This window comes from Pipistrellus hanaki (assembly GCF_964339955.1).
Source record: "Pipistrellus hanaki genome assembly, chromosome: 4".
Classification (NCBI taxonomy): Eukaryota; Metazoa; Chordata; class Mammalia; order Chiroptera; family Vespertilionidae; genus Pipistrellus; species Pipistrellus hanaki.
The window spans coordinates 73906765-73927784 of NC_140506.1; the positions used below are offsets into that span (position 1 = coordinate 73906765).

General features: G+C 34.4%; 1 protein-coding gene across 8 annotated transcripts in view; it reads left to right on the plus strand.

The window, feature by feature from the left end:
• GTF2I (general transcription factor IIi) overlaps nucleotides 1–21020 on the plus strand; it is a 99546-nt gene that overhangs the window by 49842 nt on the left and 28684 nt on the right. For 3 of the 8 annotated variants that reach the window (XM_084881989.1, XM_084881983.1, XM_084881982.1), the window contains exons 10-15: nucleotides 1265–1324; nucleotides 3263–3319; nucleotides 5729–5791; nucleotides 14114–14224; nucleotides 15352–15417; nucleotides 18561–18744. In XM_084881989.1, the coding sequence (XP_084738115.1) occupies nucleotides 1265–1324; nucleotides 3263–3319; nucleotides 5729–5791; nucleotides 14114–14224; nucleotides 15352–15417; nucleotides 18561–18744 (541 nt within the window). The remainder of the gene's footprint in view (nucleotides 1–1264; nucleotides 1325–3262; nucleotides 3320–5728; nucleotides 5792–14113; nucleotides 14225–15351; nucleotides 15418–18560; nucleotides 18745–21020) is intronic. The other 5 variants (XM_084881984.1, XM_084881986.1, XM_084881987.1 and 2 more) reach the window with 5 other exon arrangements.

Consider the following 21020-nt stretch of genomic DNA (forward strand, 5'->3'; position numbering starts at 1 on the left):
TATCTTTGCCCAAAATCACATGACTAGGAAGCAGTGAATCTGGCATTTGAATTCAGGTTTCTTTCTTTCAGTGTCTTGCTCTTAGTTGAGATTCCAAATATAAATAATTTTTATATTTTCTATGAAATTTTGTTCCTCTATGATGTATTTTTTGCTTAATAATGTGTGGGTTTGTGCTTCTGTCAAATTCTTTATGCATTCCAAGTCTTAGGATATTTTCCAAATAATATTCAGAGATAGTGAAATGGTTTGTATTCATATTCAAGCAAGAACCTGTTTTATTTTAAATATCCATTGAACACACCTTTTTTCTGTTTAAAATGTTTCATCACTAAAATGATTGAATAATACATGCAAATGTGTTACCTTAATTTCTATAGCATTTAAAAATATATATATATTTTATTGATATTTTACAGGGAGGAAGGGGGAGAGCTAGAGAGCTAGAAACATCGGTGAGAGAGAAACATCGACCAGCTGCCTCCTGCACACCCCGCACCGGGGATGTGCCCGCAACCAATGTACATGCCCTTGACCGGAATCGAACCTGGGACCTTTCAGTCCACAGACCTACGCTCTACCACTGAGCCAAACCGGTTTTGGCTCTATAGCATTTTGTGAAGGCTTAATGAACCCAAAATATTTTATATGTTAATATTGGGAAGGACCATGTTAAGTTATTAAAAGGTGCTTATAAATCTGCAGGAAAGGGAGATTCTGAATTAACTGTTAGTTTGTCATGTTTCAATTTCAAAGGAGATTCAAGTTTACTCATAGTTTAGTTACATGATTCTAGCGATCCTAAGAAAGGTTTAACAATTTGATTCTGCACTTTTCTTCAGTATGACAAAAGATTAAACAAATATTTGTCAAGGAAGGAACAAATATGCCTTGTAAGATAAACCTGCACTTATAATCTGTATAACATAAAAGTTGCAGTTTGCTGTTATGAACACTTTAGTGTTTAAAAAAGCCACATTCACCATTTTAGACATCATTCCCATTCAATCCATATGTCTGTAGTCATTTTCAATATTTCTTTAACTGTCTCTATATGAATTTGCCTGATCCTACTTTTCCCACTCACAGACCATAAATTGGCACCATTCATTTTGTCAGTCATTTTTTTAAATTGTGCCTTTTTTTTTTCTTTCTTCATGAAAAGGCTGTGTTATTCCATATCTTTCACCCAAATTTCTTTACTAAAGTGACCCAAAATATATTTTTGGGATTGCTGTTGAAGTACTATCTTTGTATTCCAAAGCAGGCCCTTCTGAAACTGATGATGTTGATGACAAACTCCCCCTTTCGAAGTCTTTGCAAGGTATATATAACTTTTCACTTCCATTTTCCCACATACTGTTTTTATTTAATGATTCTTTATATTGGGCAGACTGTATTTTAGTATTTATATCTGTATTATTACTTTTCTAAATGGAAAAGGAAAAAATGTATTGGCCTTTTTTTTTTTTTTTTTTGAAAAACATATAAATGAACTTCACAAGCAACAATTTTTCAAAACCAATTTTCCCTTTTGTGAATCTAGTAATGAATCTCGAAATGGGTACATGACACACTTTCATATTTAAGGTAAAGTACACATTTATACCTTATATCAGAATAGTCAGAAGTAAGGTTTTTATTGTATAGTTAGTAATGTAAATATCGATAAGGTCATGTTGATACTTAGCTCTGAGAATTTTTGTATAGTGTTCCCTGACTTGATGATCATAGGCTATTTGTGATGGCTTTTTATACTACTATCTATTCTGGCTTTGAGCACATAAGATTTACTTTCCTTAGCTTTATTTTTAATGTAAATATAATTGCTTATTTCAGATTTAAAAAGAACAAAAAGGACCCAGAGAATCATTGTTTACATGTAGCATTGTGAAGGTGGAACAGCCACCTTAAGTGTTCTTATTTTTTACCTAAGCTTTCCTTTTTTAAGTGCTGGTTTCTTATCCATTACCTTTCATTGCTTTGACCTCACTCACATCTTTGTTTTCTTCAACCTTGGAGTCAGAGAACCTAATGCTTCATAAATCCAAATGTTGACATCTTAAAAAAAGAGGGAAGGGACTGTGTGTTGAGAAAGTACATTGAAAAAGTTAATCAAAGAATAATTTATGGCTTTAGATTTATAGATTTATCTAGTCTTTTGAGTTCAGGTGAGTTTTCATAATATGAAGTGGAAAAGAATCCCAAGATAATTATGGCATTTTAAATTCAAAAGTATTAGACACTGAGTGAGAGTTTTTGAAACTGTAATCTATGCTTTTTAAAAATCAAGATAAAATATCTATCAAACTATGTCTCAGTATTACATGTTTAGTTTTATGTATAGTTTCTGAAATTAGTTATCAGTGGATGATAAAATAAACTCAGTTTTTTGTTTCCCTTTCCCCCATGGGATTTACTCAGAGGTAATATATTTATACACAAAGGCAGTGACTTTCAACCTTTACTATGTTAGTAGCTCAGACATTTTAAGGACAGGGGATGAATATTTGGGGGCAGTTTGGGTGCTTAATCCTTAATCCTCAGTGGCTCTCTAATATTTTAGCGGACTATTTTCCTATTTGTGAGTAAAACTTCTACTCTATTAGGATGAGCCCGTTTACCTTGTGACTGCCTAACTTGATACATTGCTTTATGTTCCAGTTTTTAGAAGCAGGCAGAGTATATTACCTGAATTAAAATGCTTTTGAGACTAAGGTAGTATCTTAAATTTTAACTTAAAAATGTCCTTTAAATACAAGTTTGACTAAATAATGAGGATTGATTTTCCATAGCTTCCACCATAGTAAAAATGGAAAGCAGGAAACATTTCACAGCAAAACCTGAACTTGTTTATATTTAATCGTCTATGAGCAAAGAAAGACTTTACTCCGATTTGTGTGTTTTTGTGTGTGTGTGTCATTGGCTGATGAGCATGGTACTTTGAAACATAATGGTTCTATTTCTCAAATTCTAACATCTATTAGTAATTATATTGCATAGTTATAATAACTAACTATAAATCCCCAAACCTACTTAGGTTGACACTATACATTTTACATTTTAAAATAATTTTTTAGTTTTTAAGTGAAGTGTTAAATGTTATCTGAATTAGATCGCATTGTTTGAAATAACTACTTAGGAGTTAAAGAATTAGTTTGTATATGTTGTGTTATATGTTGTAAATTTTTTGCACTGTAGTTTCTCTTCTTTCTATGTCAGTTTTTATTGTTTTATTATATGTGGTTCATTTTCATTTTAGGAAGCCATCATTCTTCAGAGGGAAATGAAGGAACAGAAGTGGAAGTACCAGCAGAAGGTTAGAAATAAAGGGATTTTAATTTTGCCGTATTTATCTTATGTTTGTTCTATATTATAGAGATAATATCTTTTTTAAAAATATATTCTTATTGATTTCAGATAGGAAGGGAGAGGGAGAGATAGAAGCATCAATGATGAGACAGAATCATTGATCAGCTGCCTCCTACATGCCCCCTATTGGGAATCAAGTTTGCAACCCAGGCATGTGCCCTTGACCGGAATCTAACCCAGGACCCTTCAGTCCACAGGCTGACGCTCTATCCACTGAGCCAACTCACCTAGGGCTAGAGATACTATCCTTAAAACCCCTTATTTGGAAAGAAAAAGATGATTATTTTGGTATGCTTTCTTAGCCAACAGGTTTTTTTCTTAGACCTAAGATGTAATATACCTCTTTTATTTTACTGAATAATAAAGCATATGAGATGAAAACTTAGGTAAGTTAAACTTCGTGATGCAGAATTCTGACCTTTTTTTGTGTATTTTTTTTCTGGTCGTCTTGTGCCATATTAACATTTTTTAAAGAAGGAAATATTTCAATATTTTAGAATTTAATTATTACTGGCTCTGTTCACATTTCCTTTTTAAACATACTAATTAATGATGCCACTAAAACAAATAAGTTTTTATTGATTTTAAAGATAGAGAAAGGGAAAGAAAGAGAAAGAAACATTCATGAGATGGAGAAACATTGATCAGCTGCCTACTTCATGCGCCCTATTGGGCATCAAACCTGCAACCCTGGGAATTGACTTATTAGTGCATGGGACAATGCTCTACCAACTGAGCCACATTGGCCAGGGCTAATGGTGCCATTTTTAGAGTAGGGTAATACATTCTGTATAAGATTAATAAAAGAAAGATTTTCTCTGCTTATTTTTACACCCACATCTACCCCATGAACTACCTTTTCTCTTTATTAGCCATCCTTTGCTCTCAGGATTTAATGAATATTTAACTATAGTACAGATTTTTAAGTTACTGGAATCTTGAGTTAAACTGTTAGCATATAAAATGGCTTCCTATTTCTAAGTGGTTTATATAGTTTCAAAAAAGTTTTTGTAGGTTGTTCCCAAGGAAAATGACAGGTAATGTAACTGAGTCTTATTTTAGAATTATTATTTCTCTCATAAACTAGTTGTATTGTACTTCATTTTCTGGATAAAAATTGATTATATTTTGTAACTTTTTACTTTGTATATTTGCTTTTTCATTTAATTTTTAAAAATTAATACTCTGATATTTTACCCTGTCTGAGTGGAGGGAGTTCTTAAGGTCTCTCAAATGTTAGCTAATCTTTCTAAATTCAGTTTTAGAATTAGGATTTCTAAATGGAATACATTTCTTGCAGAAATATTAAGATGCTCATTTTAAACAGTATTTTAGTGGGTTTCTTTTTAAAAGATCTATTTATAGAAGATAGTGTGCATGAATTATTTTTTTTATGTTTTACTGTATGAAGGTAATTATGTCTTTTCTCTGTAACAAAATCTATTTTGAATAGGTAGTATTTACCACGAAATACCTATATATAAGATACATGGGGCAGGGTTCATCAGGCAGTATGAATTACTTCACAATTTACAATTCTGTCATTAGATACTAGGCTTTTCAAATACTTTATTTTTGAGGAGATTTTATTGTATTACAATGTTAATAGAGGTGAATCAAACTTGGGTTCTGGTCTTTATTCTTTTACTAACCAATAAATATAATCTTTGGCAAATCAGTTAATCTCTCAACCTTTGCAAAATCAAAGAGTTGATAAAAATACTTTCTAGCTTCTAGCACTAACATTCTGATGTACATATATTTGTTTTGTGCAGTAACAACAAATATTAATAAAATACTTTATTTTAAAAAGTATCTTGCATATAAAATTAGGGCATATAGACCCAAATGCATTTTGTATAGTCATTTTCTTTGTCTGAAAGGCCCCACTGTGAAAAATTGTGATTTTATTTAAATATATAAAATTTAAATTATATTAAGTTATATTTACACCTGCCTTGCTCTAAAGGCAGGTTTATATTTTCAGATTTCTGAAAGCAGAGGAGAAATAGTTGTTGTTTTTTTAAGCCTTTGTTTTTATTCTAGCATTTTTTAGTTAAATCAGGAAAATATCGGTGACTTCATTATAATCTTTCTCCTAAAAATGCAAGTTTTTTTGTGTCCATTAATGCAGTTAATTTGGTATTATGTAATAGTTTTCCAGAATTTTTCTGTTTTTTTTTTTTATCCCTGTTTATAATTGAAGGGATCATATATCTTAATAAATATGAGATGAATTAAAATGCCAGTAAAATTTTAAAGTAGGCTGCTTTTGGAGTATCAGATCAATAAAATGTTGGAACATATAAAAAGTGCTTTATAATGAATGTCATTTTAGAATTTTATTTTTTTCAAGATTCTACTCAACATGTCCCTTCAGAAACAAGTGAGGACCCTGAAGTTGAGGTGACTATTGAAGGTTAGTTATTGAAAAGCCTTGATTCCAAAAGTTTACTTCTGGTCATAAAAACACTTGTCTCATTCACATTTCTAAGTATGCATTTCATTCATTCTTAAAGGAAACTTGTGATAAAAATCGAAGCATATATGTGTATGTGTGACCAAAGCAGCCCACTTCCCAACAGTGCACCCAGTGCTTTGGGAGTTTCAGACAAGAAACGTAAGCCATGAAAATGAGCGGTGGACCAGACTGTACTTCCTATCATTGGGAATTGAGAATAAAAAATGAAAACTATGACCAGACCAGATACACATGGAACCAGATTCTGTAATCTGTTATCAGACTGTTATAGCCAGATTTAATATCAGTAACACTGATATTTACTTGAGTATAGTGGAGGAAGAGAGTGTTGATAGTTCAGTCAGTTTTTAAAGCAAGTTTTCCCCCTAAAATACTATTGGAGGCTAACATATAACCTGTTCTTAAAAACTTTTTGAATCAGTAGCTATAATATAGTCTAAACTAATCTCTTTAGCTCAGGTTGCTTTAAACCTAGTTTTTCTTCTTCATAATGCATGAATGCAGATGAGCCAGTTTGTCCTGAATTATTTAAAAATTCAGCTAATAGAATAATTAACAGTATCATCTTATATAATAAAGAGCTAAATGCAAGTGGTCCTCACACTAGCACGACTTAATGTCTCAGACACTCAACACTAGGGAGAGAGGAATGGGGACCAGCCAGGCCATGGCCCAGGAGAGGGACAAGCTGCCTGCCGGCAGTCCAGGGCACCAGCGGCTGCACCTGCGCCTGCAGCCCTGGAGAGGGACAAGTCACATGTCCTGCGGTCCCAGGCACTAGCTCCTGCGGCCCAGGCAAAACCACCACCCATGGTCCTCTGAGGCTACTGCCAGCCCAGGCAAAGCTGACCCTGGTCCTGGGTACCTGCAGCCAGCCAGAGGGGGGAAGCCCAGGTCCCGGGTGCCTATGACCAACTGGAGGAGGGAATCCTGGGTCCCAGGTTTGGGGCAAGGCAGAAGCAGTTAGGGGCAATCAGGCCAGCATGGGAGCAATTGGGGCCATCAGGCAGGCAGGCAGAGGTGGTTAGGGGCGATCAGGCAGGCAGGCAGGCAGGCAGGCAGATGAGCGGTTAGGAGCCAGCCGTCCCAGATTGTGAGAGGCATCTCCTGAGGGGTCCTGGGTTGAAGATGCAGGCTGGGCTGAGAGAACACACCTCCTCGCTTCCCCCACACATACACACAAATTTTGTGCACTGGACCTCTAGTATTTCATAATTATTAAGTGCATATTGACTTTTTCCCTTTTAAAGTGCCTCGCACTATTCTATAAATTTTTCCCCCCTCAAAGTAAGTTCTTCTTAAGGAAAAATATTGAAACAATACGACAATTTAAACTATATTAAGTTATATTTACACCTGCCTTACTCTAAAGTCCCTGTACTCACTTTGTGTATTAATCTAAAAATAATTCGATGTATGTATACACATGTATATGAGTGTGTGTATATACATACATATAGTTTTATAAAAATGATGTGCAATATTATAGTGAACATTTAAAATACACATATATCACATTTCTCATAGTTTTGTTTTCCATAATACATCTTGGTACATCTTTTTTTTGTTTTTGTTTTTTGTTTTTTTGAAATGCTGCATAACCTTCCTTGGTTTTGTTTCTCTCTCTCTAACAATCTGTCTTCTCCTGCTGTCACTTGGTTATAGTGTTTGGCTACTTACAACTAACTATTCAAAATGTGTGTCTTCATTGCTTCTAAAATATAAGTTGATTGGTAGCTTTCACATAACATGAGAATTTTTCTCATCTTTCATGTCTCAAAATAATAAATATGTATTTTTATCATTACTATAATTTTACTAATCTAAAAACAATTTTGAATTGTTTCTAGTTTAGCATTAAATGATTGATTTAATTGTGTGTGTTTTTAGTTATAAACCTCATTAATTATCAAAGAAGAAAATCTTAAGAGGCTATAAATATTATAAATACTGAACTTTGTTCCTTCTATACAGATAGAAAAAAATAGATTATTATTTAAATTTATTAGGACAAAACTAAGTAGGAAATTAACTAGATTATTTTTATCAAATCTTAGAGATGAAGACTGTATTAAACTTGTTTAGAAAGTAAATATATACTTTTATAGAATAAGACCTTTAAAGAGATGTTAATGATAATTACAAAATGGCTCATGAACCTGAAATATATCAATACTTTCAGTTTTAAGACTTTGGAGGGAGTAATGTCTTTTCTTTTTTTTTTAAACTAAAACATATAAAGATCTTTATCATCCAAATTTGTCAATAAATAATATAATTTTGCTATATAGGTGGCTATATGTTCAGAAGAACAGTGAAATACAGGTCTGTATAAATAATTACTTTACAGAGTAGCATTTTCTATGGCATACACTGAGTGGCCAGATTATTATGACCACCCCATCAGTACAACGAAGTAAATTAGTTATGAAAATAATAATAATAAAACCTTGAGAGTATTTGCTTAGGAATTTTTCAATATTCAGTAATTTTGAAAGTGTCAATGAAGTACTGATGGGGTGGTCATAATAATCTGGCCACTCAGTCTATATGTTTTCGAACTATAATCAGCCTCAATTAAATTGCTAATTGTTTTTTTTATCCATACATTAAGGAGGATACAGTTAAGTCTGATATATTAACAAGGCAGGTCAAATGAGAACATGCATATCTATTTGATAAAAAATTTTTGTTTTTCCTGAGAAGATTATTACAAAATGATAGAAACTCATTAAATATTTATAGTTAGAGAACTAACTTTTAGTATATCCTTATAATAAAAAAATATATATACCGGCACTGAAAGTGTGATTTTAAAAAAATATAAGTGATCCAGAAAAAGACCCCTCTTGTCATTTGTTTAATTGGAGGAGAACGCCTGCCCTTCATGAGTAAGGCAGGTTTAAAATTAAAAGTGTATCTAGAGAATGATGTTAGTTTTGTTCAGAAAAATACAGGAAGAAAATAAATGAAGATAATCCTGCATGCCCGTGGCTGACTTTTATTTTCTCCTGTTGTATCTTTCTGCGTTTTTCAAATAGTTTGTAGAAAAGATAAAAAAGGAACTTAATCATCATGTAAGTTTGTCAGATTTTTCACAGTATGTGAACTCTGATATCTTTATTTGAAATTATGTGGCATTATGGCATTGAGCAGATGCTTTATCTCTGCAGGACAATGTTCCTTACCCATTGCCGGAGGCGTGCTCTTCTGTTTGTGGTGGTCCACTTGTTCCTAAATCAGTGGTTCACATTTCTCACTGTGCGACTTAGGTTTGAGAAATAGCCCTTGGAATAATACCACTGTGCAAGCCTTAATTTCACAAACATCATGACTAAATATGAGGGTAAATTCAAGTTGCTGTCAAATCTTTGATGCATGCAGAGAAAACCTTACCTCACACTTGTCTGAGGTCTAGCTATCATGGGAAGCTAGTAATGGGAAGTCTTTTGCTTTAAAAGAGGTTTCCGAATCACGCAGCTCTCTTAGGGCATCGTTTCCCAAGTCTGAGTCATTCACATGTTCACTCTGCTGTGAACCTTACCCTGCCCATTACTTAAAGTTTTTTCTGTCAATTGATTTTAAATGGATTCATTTAAAAAATTAATTTTGCATCTTCCAAAGTGAAACTATCTGTGACATTTTAAATTTTACTTCTTTTTTGTATACATTGAAAAATATACATAAATATTTCAACAAAATATTGCATATACTTGGTTCACATTACCACATATGGTACATGGACTGCAATTTGCGTCATTTCTGTTTTAGAGGTTCAGTGTTTGTTTTCCTGTCATCTTCTGGTGGCATCCTTTTGTGTGAAATTCATGTTTAGACCTTGGTAAATATTTGACTCTTGCATATAATTAAAAATTATACTATTCAAATGTCCATTTATTTTTTAAAATTTATTTTTATTGAATTTAGAGAGGAAGGAAGAGGGAGCGATAGAGACATCAATGCCTCCTGCATGCCCCCTACTGGGGATGGAGCCTGCAGCCCAGGCATGTATCCTTGACCGGAATTGAGCTTGGGACCCTTCAGTCCACAGACTATCCACTGAGCCAAACCAGCTAGAGATCAAGTATTCATTTAATCATTCTGCAAATAGCCAGCAATTTTACAGTCCCTGGGGAGGGACTGTACTAGGTGGCAGAGATTTAGAAGTGAGCAGGGTAGGCAGGGAGGGACCATTGGAGGGTTTTGAACAAAGGAGCGACAGGTTCTGTCCTTGACCTTTGAGAAGCAAGGCTTCTGTCTTGCAAAATCTGAGAGGAGAGCATAATGGCAGCAAGAAATCCAGTTTACAGGCTATTACATTTGTTAGGGCAGATAGCATGGTGCTTTAGAGGAGGCCCGTGGCAGTGGACATAAGGAGTTGAATTCTGGGTTTGTTCTAAAGATAGAGCCAATAAGCTTTGCTGTTTGTCATTGTTTAATTAATTGTGCTTATTTTATAAATGTAACTAGACAGTTCATAGAATCTGTAGTAGAGTAGCTTAGCATTTGAAGGTTTTTTTCAAAATATATCTTTTATTGAATTTAGAGAAAGAGGAGGGAGATGGAGGGAGAGAGAGAGAAATATCCATCTGGTGCCTCCAGCACACCCCTACTGGGACTCAAGCCCACAACCCTGACTGAGAATCAACCCAAAACTTCTTGGTGTGTGGGATGACACTCCACCAGCCAACCCACACTGGCCCATTTGAAGATTTTGTGTTAGAGGACTTATGGCCTGGATCAATTTGAAATGTGTAGAGAAATTAATAGCTTTGAGTAATTTTAAAGGAAATACAGTGCCTGGTTGATTTTAATTTATTTTTTGTTTACTTAGAATAAGTGTCAGATTATCTGATAAAACATTACCAATTTGATTATATTGAAAATAAGAGTATCAGAAAATGTTTTATATCCTATTAATGCATTCACCGATAAGATTGCAGTAATAAAATTTAGCTCCGAAGTCTGTTTTATTGATCAGCAAATATGATGCTAAAAGAAAAACAGATTTATTTCTAAATACAAATGTTGAATTAGAGATTGCTGCTGCCATTTTTTGAGGTGTGGAGTCATTTGTATTAGTACTGGTAGAGTAACTGTTATATAGTCCTGAATAACAGCTTTTGCATATTAAATATTTTGCAACTTGTTTTATAAGCTTTTAATTTTGATGCTATAAATAGTTTGGGCTTAATTTTGAAGCATCCTGAAAGTGTCTTTTTATATAAAAGTGATTGTTTAGCCGAAACCAGTTTGGCTCAATGGATAGAGCGTCGGCTTGGGGACTGAAAGGTCCTGGGTTCGATTCCGGTCAAGGGCATGTACCTTGGTTGCAGGCATATTCCCAGTAGGGGGTGTGCAAGAGGCAGCTGATTGATGACTCTCTCTCATTGATGTTTCTATCTCTCTCCCTTCCTCTCTGTACAAAATCAATAAAATATATAATAAATAAATAAATAAATAAATAAATAAATAAAATGTCCTTTAAAAAAAAAGTGAATGTTTATAATGTTGAAACACCACTTATTTAGAACACAGCACTATTGCTGGACCCAATTATTAGAAATAACTCTTGGAGCTTTATTTGATATTCTCTGATACAGAGGAATAATTTTGATTTTGAGGTCAATAAACATTTTCTGCTTTCTCAACATCAATTATAGTTGTTTTATAGCAGTAAAATGGAGGAAAAATGGAAGGTGTGGCTAAGTTCATTGCTATTAAGACTTAATTCCATGTTTCATTTGATGTGTGGCGTGATATTTTATCAGCACAAATAATTCATCTCTGTGTTTGTTCACATTTAGAAGATTGAACTTCATTACTTATCACTTTTTTATATTTTATAATCTTTATTAAAGATTATAATTCTTATATTGTCTTGTTAAGTATCCTCCCAGGTTTGCCTTTTTCCTATTTATGGTCACTGAGGTTACTTTTGTAAATATATTTGTACTTTTAAATTCTTTCTCTTGTAAAATAGACTGAAGAATTGAGGTATTGATACTAAAGAAAAGCACTCTTGGTCTTTCATCTTGACCTCAGTTTTGAACAGTTTAGATTATAATTGAGATTGATAACTGCAATTCTTAATTACTATTCTACAACTATATTTTTATTTTATACTCTTTCAGCTTTCATTTGATGTAATTCAATTAACAACCTGTTTAAGTGATGATCTATAGATATTTTAGATGACAATATCCTGTAGGGAAAATACTTTTGTTTTCAATATCATTGCTTAATGTTTGGGCAGAAATATTAATATTGAATGTTTAAAATACTTTGATAATATTCATAGGTGAAACGTATATTTCATTTTATCTTTGGAAACTAGCATATAAATACTCTTCAGCTTCTAAAAATCTGGACAATGGAAAAGAGGGTTTATTTTTCTCATGTTTTCAGAATTGAAGGCCAAATGTTTTATTTATTTGCTTATTTATTTATTTATAAATATTTATTTCCGAGAGGAAGGGAGAGAGAGGGAAAGAAAGAAAGAATCATTAATGAGAGAGAATCATTGATCTGCTACCTCCTGCACACCCTCTACTGGGGATCTAGCCTGCAACCTGGGCATGTGCCCTTGACTGGAGTTGAACCAGGGACCCTACACTCTGCAGGCCAGTGCTCTATCCACCGAGCCAAACCTGCTAGGGCCCAAATGTTTTATTTTTAAAATATATTTTTATTAATTTTAGAAAGGAAGGAAGAGAGAGAGAGAGAGAGAGAGAGAGAGAGAGAGAGAGAGAGAGAGAAACATCAATGATGAGAGAGAATCATTGATCGGCTTCCTTCTACAAGTCCCCCACTGGGGATCAAGCCCACAATCCAGGTATGTGCCCTGCCCAGGAATTAAAACGTGACCTCGTGGTTCATGGTTGTTGCTCAACCACTGAGCCATGCTGGCTGGGCAACACATGAAAGTTTTTAGAGTCATAAGTTGTCTATGTGATGTTTTTCTGAAATCAGCATCATTGTCTTTCCTAGCACATAGATGGGTCATAATAATACCTTATCTGGTATTGGTGACGTTGGTACCTTTTTCTTCTGTTGATTAGAATAGTCAGTAAATAATTACAGGTTCACAGAGTATCTGTTGGCATTATAGGAAGAACCCAAAGTCAGGGCTCCAGGGCAACAATGTCGGTTACTCTAATGCAATGAGAGATACAAGTATTTTAGACAAAAGTCAGATTTTTTTCCTTGATTAGTATCTGTTGCTCCCTCAGGCAACCTTGTATTTTGGGTTTCATGCTATCTGTTTGATAGTTTACCAGAAAAAGTTTTGCTCATAATCTAATCTCAGGTGCACTATCTAATGATGTGACATGGTTAAGTCACATAACATTCGGAGCCTATTTCTATACCTATAAAACAAGAATGAAACTTACACTGATCTAAAAAGGTAGCTTGTATTTTGATATTTTCTTCTCTATTATTTATTTTTAAGTACAGATATCTTAAAACTATATTTTCAATAATTTATACATGGTGTTTGAGCACAAATCTTAGTAGTGTGCCACTTGTCATTTTCAGAGACTACACAATGGAAGTGATAACTCTTCTTATTTGAGCCAAATGTCCTTAAGTCTAGCGTTAGCTATATAAAGGTATCATAGCAGTGTTGAGTTATAGACATATCCATGAGGAAATTAGTGTGAACTCTTACTACACATGTCTTGAAAAGTCTATATTCTGTGCCTAAATATCTGATTGCCCATTTTTTACATAGGTTTTATATTGACCAAATCAATATTACTTGTTTCACAATTAATGTAGTCCTATTTCTTTAATTCTGTAAATTTTGTGTTTAAGTTGTTTAATATATAGTTACTAAACATCCCTTATTTATGTATGCTTGAATTTTATATAAAGTTTAAATATTTCCACTCAAGCTGTATTTTGTCTCCCCATCTAGCTGACTCTATTAAAAGCCTTTTTCTTGAAAGATAAATTGAATATAATTCTAGCAGCTATCTCAGAGAAGTTATGAGAGAAGGGGAATTTTATACTGTCAGTTCAAATGAAGCAAAGTAAAATAAAATGAAGACAACAGGGAAAATGAGAGATGCACCTCAGCACACCTCAAAAAAATAGGAAAACTTCAAATGTAATTGGGAAAAAGATGCTGAAAATGACAATACTAAAATAATTATTTAATGTCCCCGCATATCTTTCGATGGTTGAGGATTTGATAGGTGGTGGCTGTCAATCATTTAGTCTGTTCCCCCAGTGATGACAGTTTTCTTTTTTAAGATGATGATTATTCTCCACCTTCCAAGAGACCAAAGAGCAGCGAGCCACCCCAGCCCCCAGCTGCCGAGCCTGCCAACGCCGGGAAACGGAAAGTGAGGGAGTTCAACTTCGGTAAGGTCTTGGTTAAAAACAGTCCTATTTTCTTTGATTCTCAGTTCTTTCTGTTAGTGATAAGAGTTATAGCATTCTTTTTTAAAAAATTTATTTAATATATTTTATTGATTTTTACAGAGAGGAAGGGAGAGAGCTAGAGAGCTAGAAACATCCATGAGAGAGAAACATCGACCAGCTACCTCCTGCGCACACACACACACACACCCGCCCCCTGGGGATGTGCCGGCAACCAATGTACATGCCCTTGACCGGAATCGAACCTGGGACCTTTCAGTCCGCAGACCGAAGCTCTACCACTGAGCCAAACCGGTTTTGGCAAGAGTTATAGCATTCTTTAGGGGCATGCTTTAAAATACATTATTGTCTTGGAATTTAATCTGAGGAAAACTCAGGCAGTTTGAAGTAACTACATTGTTTAAACACAGTTTGGATTTACCAAAGCATGAGACTGTATCTTCTAAAGGTAGACTTTAAATCGGTATTAATGACTTAGTAATTTAATTATTTTTCTTGGCTTTAAAACCTTATTTAAGATATATTTTAATATCTTAATTTTTCTTATTCTATGTAACTGCCAGCAGCTAATATAACTAAACTCTAGTGTATGATGTATGTAGCCTTTTGAAGGGACTACTAGTAAATAAAATATTAGTGGTGAATTGTGCTGTGATCTCTATTCTGAATAGATAAAACATTTAGCTTATGTACATTTTTAAGAAAACATGTTAATATTTTAACTTGTCACAAAGTCATTTCCATACAATTTAGACAGTTTCCTGAATCACCCTGGAGACCTCCCTTTTTTTACCTCCATCTTGTAGTGCTGTATTATGGTTCTTTTCTGCTTTCCTATTTTTCAGAAATAATAGGCTAAAAAGATGTACTTGGTATGATATTTTGAAAATAAACTTTAAAACATTCCCTATAATCTGCTATTGAACCAATTCTAAGAACTATCAGATAGGAAAAGTTATTAGGAAAGCAGTAAAATTATATAGATGAAGATCAGTTATTAAAAATTAGGGTATATTATGTAGAAAAACATTAGATACTGGATTATCTTAAGAACTCATTAGTGCCCCCAAACAGGGATTTATTATTGAGATTTAACTTTCAATTTTTAGAGAAATGGAATGCTCGAATTACTGATCTACGTAAACAAGTTGAAGAGTTGTTTGAAAGAAAATATGGTAAGCCTAAACTCAAAAATTCTTGTAATATTTTGTTTATAAGCTTTTTAACAATGGAGTTACTGTCCCTCTAACATGAGCAAGCAAATCCAGCTCTCCTAGTGAATTGTGCCTTACTTGTTTATCTGTCCCTGGAAAGATCGTTAGATAGTATCTGTCCAAATATTTGAATCTTTGTTTAAACTTTCAGCATGTATGTTTGGGGGATTAATTATATACAGGGTAGGGCAAAAGTAGATTTACATTTGTGAGTATGTGAAAAGGTTTATTCTTGTATTATTTATTATTATATCTTTTCTTTAATATTTTCACTCATTTTTTAAAGTTTTTTTTAGTAGTTATTCCATTTTTCAATAGTCAGAGCCTTTTGCCAGTGATTTTAATTGGTCCACTTGAAAGCAACAATGGATAACATATTCTATGTAGGAAGCAACATAACATATGGGGATTGTCTTAGGGAAAGCTACATTTATTATTATATGTGACATGATTTTCAGATGTATATCAACAAAGGATTTTTAAATCTAGCTCATTATTAATGTGTAATATGGTATACTCAAAACTGTAGTACAAATATTAATGTTTAGCAAATAGGCTTTACATAAAGTACCAGCAAAATAAAATGGGGCTGTTGGGATGGGAATTCCTGAGGGAGGAGAGGTTGAAGGGAATCCATAGGAGTCACTTGTGCTTTGGGACCTTGTTGGCAGTGTTGTTAGCACCTCTGCTGTTCTTTGAACATACGTAGAAAGCATTTTAGGTAACTGTGCTGTGTGTGTTAAAATATATTGGCCTTTTCTAGAATATTCTTGAAAAACCTTATAACCATAGTTTTGAATTCTATATCCAGTTGTTTGCTTTCCTCTATTTCTTTCATTTGTGACCTGTTTCTTTGTCTCTGCTTTTTGGCTGCTTCTCTGTGTTGATAGAGTGGCTTTGTGTGCTAGGTGTCCTATAGGGCCCAGAGACTCAGCCTCCCCAGTTACCTGAGGTGGACACTCTTGGTGCACCCCTTTGTGGGCTCTGTGCACAGTCTTGTTGTAGTTAAGCCTTTATTGTTGTTGGTATCACTGGGAGGAATTGATATTGGCCAATTGGCCAATTGGCTGTGAGGGTCAGCTGTGTCTACGATGGAAGAACTTCCATGCTGGAGATACCCTTATGAGGCAAGACTTGCTTCAGAGGGGCTTTGGTGATCATTGAGTCTACCCCCTGAGTGTGTCCCTTATGGATCTGAAGGGTTGTAATCTGGATGGTCCCACTCTGACCATTGGGTACACTGGCTCTTGGATCTGCAAGGAGGTGCTAATTTAGCCTCTGCCTGAGGCCACCCAGCTGGAGCTACAGAGATCTGCAGATTCTTCTTTGTTTGGGTTTTGGAGGTGCCCAGATGAGGCCCAGCTGTGGAGCAATGTAAGCTGCTGTGGGGGCCTTGGGCCTTCTTTTAGATATTCTGGGTCTCACTGACTCAGCTGCAGTTTGGTAGGTAATTTTAGATTTCAAAGGACCAGGTCATTCATATGCAAAAGGCTCTGCACACAGCTGGGGTGGGACAGAGTCTCAGGGCAGAGCAAACAGCAATGTCTTCCCAGTCAGCCCTGCTCTAAGAGGCCCCTGGGTCTCAGTGTCCCTCGGTAATCACTGCAAGCACCTCTGAGAGAAAGCTGCCCTCGAGTTCTGCCCGAAGCCAGACAGTCCAGTTTTCCAGTTTCTCCCTGATGAGTCTGGTTCCCCAGTGTCTCAGCCAGAACTGGAGTTCAGAGTAGTTGGGAGCCTGTGTCTTCCTGTGGATTAAAAAAGACCGCCGTGTGCTTAATTGCCAGCTATTTCTGTGTGCGCGCCTCTGTACCTCTTCCTTTACTTCCACACCTCCTTTGAATCTCAGTATGCTTTTCTCTTTCCTTCTAGTTGTAGAATTTCCACTTAGCCAGCCTTTCCATGGTTCTGGATGAAGTCCATTTTGTCTTTTAGTTGTAGTTTTAAAGTGTTTGTTCAAAGCAGCAAGTTCAGGTGTTTACTTATGCCGCCATCTTGGTTTCTCTCAGATATTGTCCCATTTCTTTTTGATGTAAGAATATTTTAAAACTCCAGTGTCCTAGCATCATGTCATTTACCTCTCAAAAGGATTTTGTACTTAATCCTTGTCATTTCAAATGGGTAGTTGGGTGAGAGAAAGGCATTGTCTTAATCTCAGTTCCACTATCACACTTAAAAACATTTAATACCCAGTGATATTTAAATGTCTCTTGTTTATAGTTTAACAAAATCATTGTCTACTCATTATAGTTTATTCTTTTCGTAGAGTATTGTTGACATACATCATTATTAGTTTCAGGTATACAACATAATGATTTGACATATCTTTCAAAGTGATCATCATCATAAGTCTAGTAACTATCTGTCACCATAGAAAGATACTACAATATTGAGTATATTTGATTTTTAACACTCCATGCTTTCCACTTTTTTGCAGCTATTGCATTATTTTCTTCTTGGATAAATAAATCTAGCAGAATTTTTAGGTAAATCTTCTGCTTCGATATATTTTTTTTTAATATATTTTATTTATTTTTTTACAGAGAGTAAGAGAGAGGGATAGAGAGTTAGAAACATTCGATGAGAGAGAAACATTGATCAGCTGCCTCCTGCACACCCCCTACTGGGGATGTGCCCGCAACCAAGGTACATGCCCTTGATCATAATCGAACCTGGGACCTTTCAGTCTGCAGGCTGACACTCTATCCACTGAGCCAAACCGGTTTCGGCTGCTTCAATTTTTAAAAAGAAAATCCTTTACACTAATGTTTTAAATGTTTAAAAATACTATTTCATTACATACTGTATGTGTTAAGTGATGTCAACTGATTTGTTTTTCTGGGTTCATTTATGTTCAGATTTCAAGAGAAAGTCTGGCTAGGTGTACATTACTTCAGAATATACATTAGTTCATTGCAGATTTGGTTAAATAGAACATTAGCATCTTTGGTGTTCTTTTTAGTTCTTTTGTACTATTTTATTGATTCAAATATAATAAGTGAAAATAAAGATTAATTATAAAAGTTACAGAGCAATACATATTCAACTTTTTTGTGCTTAATCCTTATCATTTAATGATTTTTCTCTTTCTCTTTTCATTCTTAAAGCTCAAGCTATAAAAGCCAAAGGTCCTGTGACGATCCCATACCCTCTTTTCCAGTCACACGTTGAAGACCTTTATGTAGAAGGACTTCCAGAAGGAATTCCTTTTAGAAGGCCATCTACTTACGGAATTCCTCGCCTTGAAAGGATATTACTTGCAAAGGAAAGAATTCGTTTTGTGATTAAGAAGTAAGACTAAGACTCTTCTTTGTTCATGATTAGTGCATTTTTTTTAATATTGTTGACAACTATTGACCACTAGACTATATTTAAATTAAGTTTTAATTATTATATATATTATTTTATTTTCCACTTGTCAGTCATATCAGAGTTGGCTTTCGGAACATGAACACCTGCTCATATATGATTGCATACAAATGTAATTTTCTTTTCCAATTTTGGGCTAAGTATGCTAAAGAAAGTAGTAACAAAGTATTTATCTGTTTTCTTTAGCTTGCTCTTTCTCCCTCTCTCTCTCTCTCTCTCTCTCTCTCTCCCTTCTACACCCCCCCCCCCCAATCAATAAACATCCTCAGGTGAGAATTGAAAAAAAAGTTAGTCCAGCTATTGAATTGAAAGTGTAAATGCTTCCATTTTAAAATGGCAGCCAGATCATCCATTTTTGTGTTTTCTACTCTCTTATATTCTATGAAGAGTACAATAAAAGTTTAAAAACTAAGAGGGCGTTTATCAACATATTTTTGTCATGGAAATTTCCAACGAGTACTAGATATATTTGTAAAGGAGAACAATTGGAGAATTGTCTAGGAAATGATAAAATGTAATTGCTAAACAAAAATTTTCAGTGACAGCGCTAGAGGGTTCATAGTCCTCATCAGGTAACAACTGACTTAGAATGGAAAGAGAAGTATAAAAAATGAGTTGCCTCAGAAAATTTCAGTACTCTAACTCAGGATAGGAGGAAAATCATTTGGTTCTAGGGAGTAAAACCAGGTCATCCACAGAGAGAAACTTGTTGCTAACAGATTCTCCCCCCCAATAAATTGTGGTTTAAAGATTTAGTAGTCTCACCCTTGCCAATTTGGCTTTGTGGATAGAATGTCAGCCTGCAGACGAAAGAATCCCAGGTTCAGTTCATATCAAGGGCACATGACCGTTACGGGCTTAGTTCAGCGTGCAGGAGGCAGCCAGTCAATGATTTCCTCTCATCATTGATGTTCCTAGCTCTCTCTTCTCCCTTCCTCTCTGAAATCAATAAAAATATATTTAAAAAAAAAAGATTTACTAGTCTCTTATGAAATTGAGTGGTAAACACAATGGCTTGTTCTACAATCCTGACATAAGCCAAGAGCCATAAACAACAATCACCCTCCCTCCTACATATTGATGTATTAATAAGTTTATTCTTTTAAGAACTCTTTTGTATTGTCATTTTATTAAATTGTTTTTTTAACTTAATTGAAGTTTATTTTTAATAACAAAATAAATGTATAACTTATTTTAACAGGTTTTGCTTATGTTTGCTAATCTTTAAGCATATAAAAACCCTGTTTGGATATTTATGCAAGCTTATCACAAGTTACTCTATGCTGTGCACATCCTGTTTCAAGGCCTTTCAATATACTCACTTATGGGAAACCATCTTCCACATTTGGAAAGGATGTTATAAAGCCTTTCCCCAAAGGATAATGTGGTTAGTCTTGCTAAGCAAAAACTGTTTTGTTTATTTAGAAGGGTAATTCTATAGAGTTTAGCAAATGTTATATTTCACAGCTCACTATTGATCAAATATTGTATATCTCATTGACCTAATCCTGTATTAGATTCTATCATTTCTGAAATTATTGTTAATGTAGACATGGTTATGCTTATCTTTGCTGCCTCTTACTGTATACACACACACACACACACACACACACACTCCCAATTACTTTAGGCCAGTGGTTGACAAACTCATTAATCAACAGAGCCAAATAATAGTACAATGATTGAAATTTCTTTTGAGAGCCAAATTTTTTAAATTTAAACTTCTAATGCCACTTCTTCAAAATAGATTCGCCCAGGCCGTGGTATTTTGTGGAAGAGCCACACTTCAAGGGGCCAAAGAGCCGCATGTGGCTCTCAAGGCACAGTTTGCCAATCACGGTTTTAGGCCATTACAATAAAATAGAGTGATACGGGGATTGTGAAAATTATGTAATCTTGATATGTGTTTTATGGCCCATTTGTGTATTAGGAAAAAAATTAAAAGCAAATGTATTATCCTACAAATGTTAGTATTAAAATATATTTAGGATTTTTATCATTAATTTATTGATATGTTGAAGTAAGGTACTAGTAGTCCGAATGAAATGTAAAATGAAAGGTGCTCATTTAAAATGTTTGTAGTTTGCTTTCTTTGGTGTTATGCTTTTATAAAATGTCTTTGGTTGCAAAGTTAACTCTTTTTCTGTCAGGATGCAGGCTCTATGGAGCATCTTATTAAATGCCTAGTATTCTCTGAG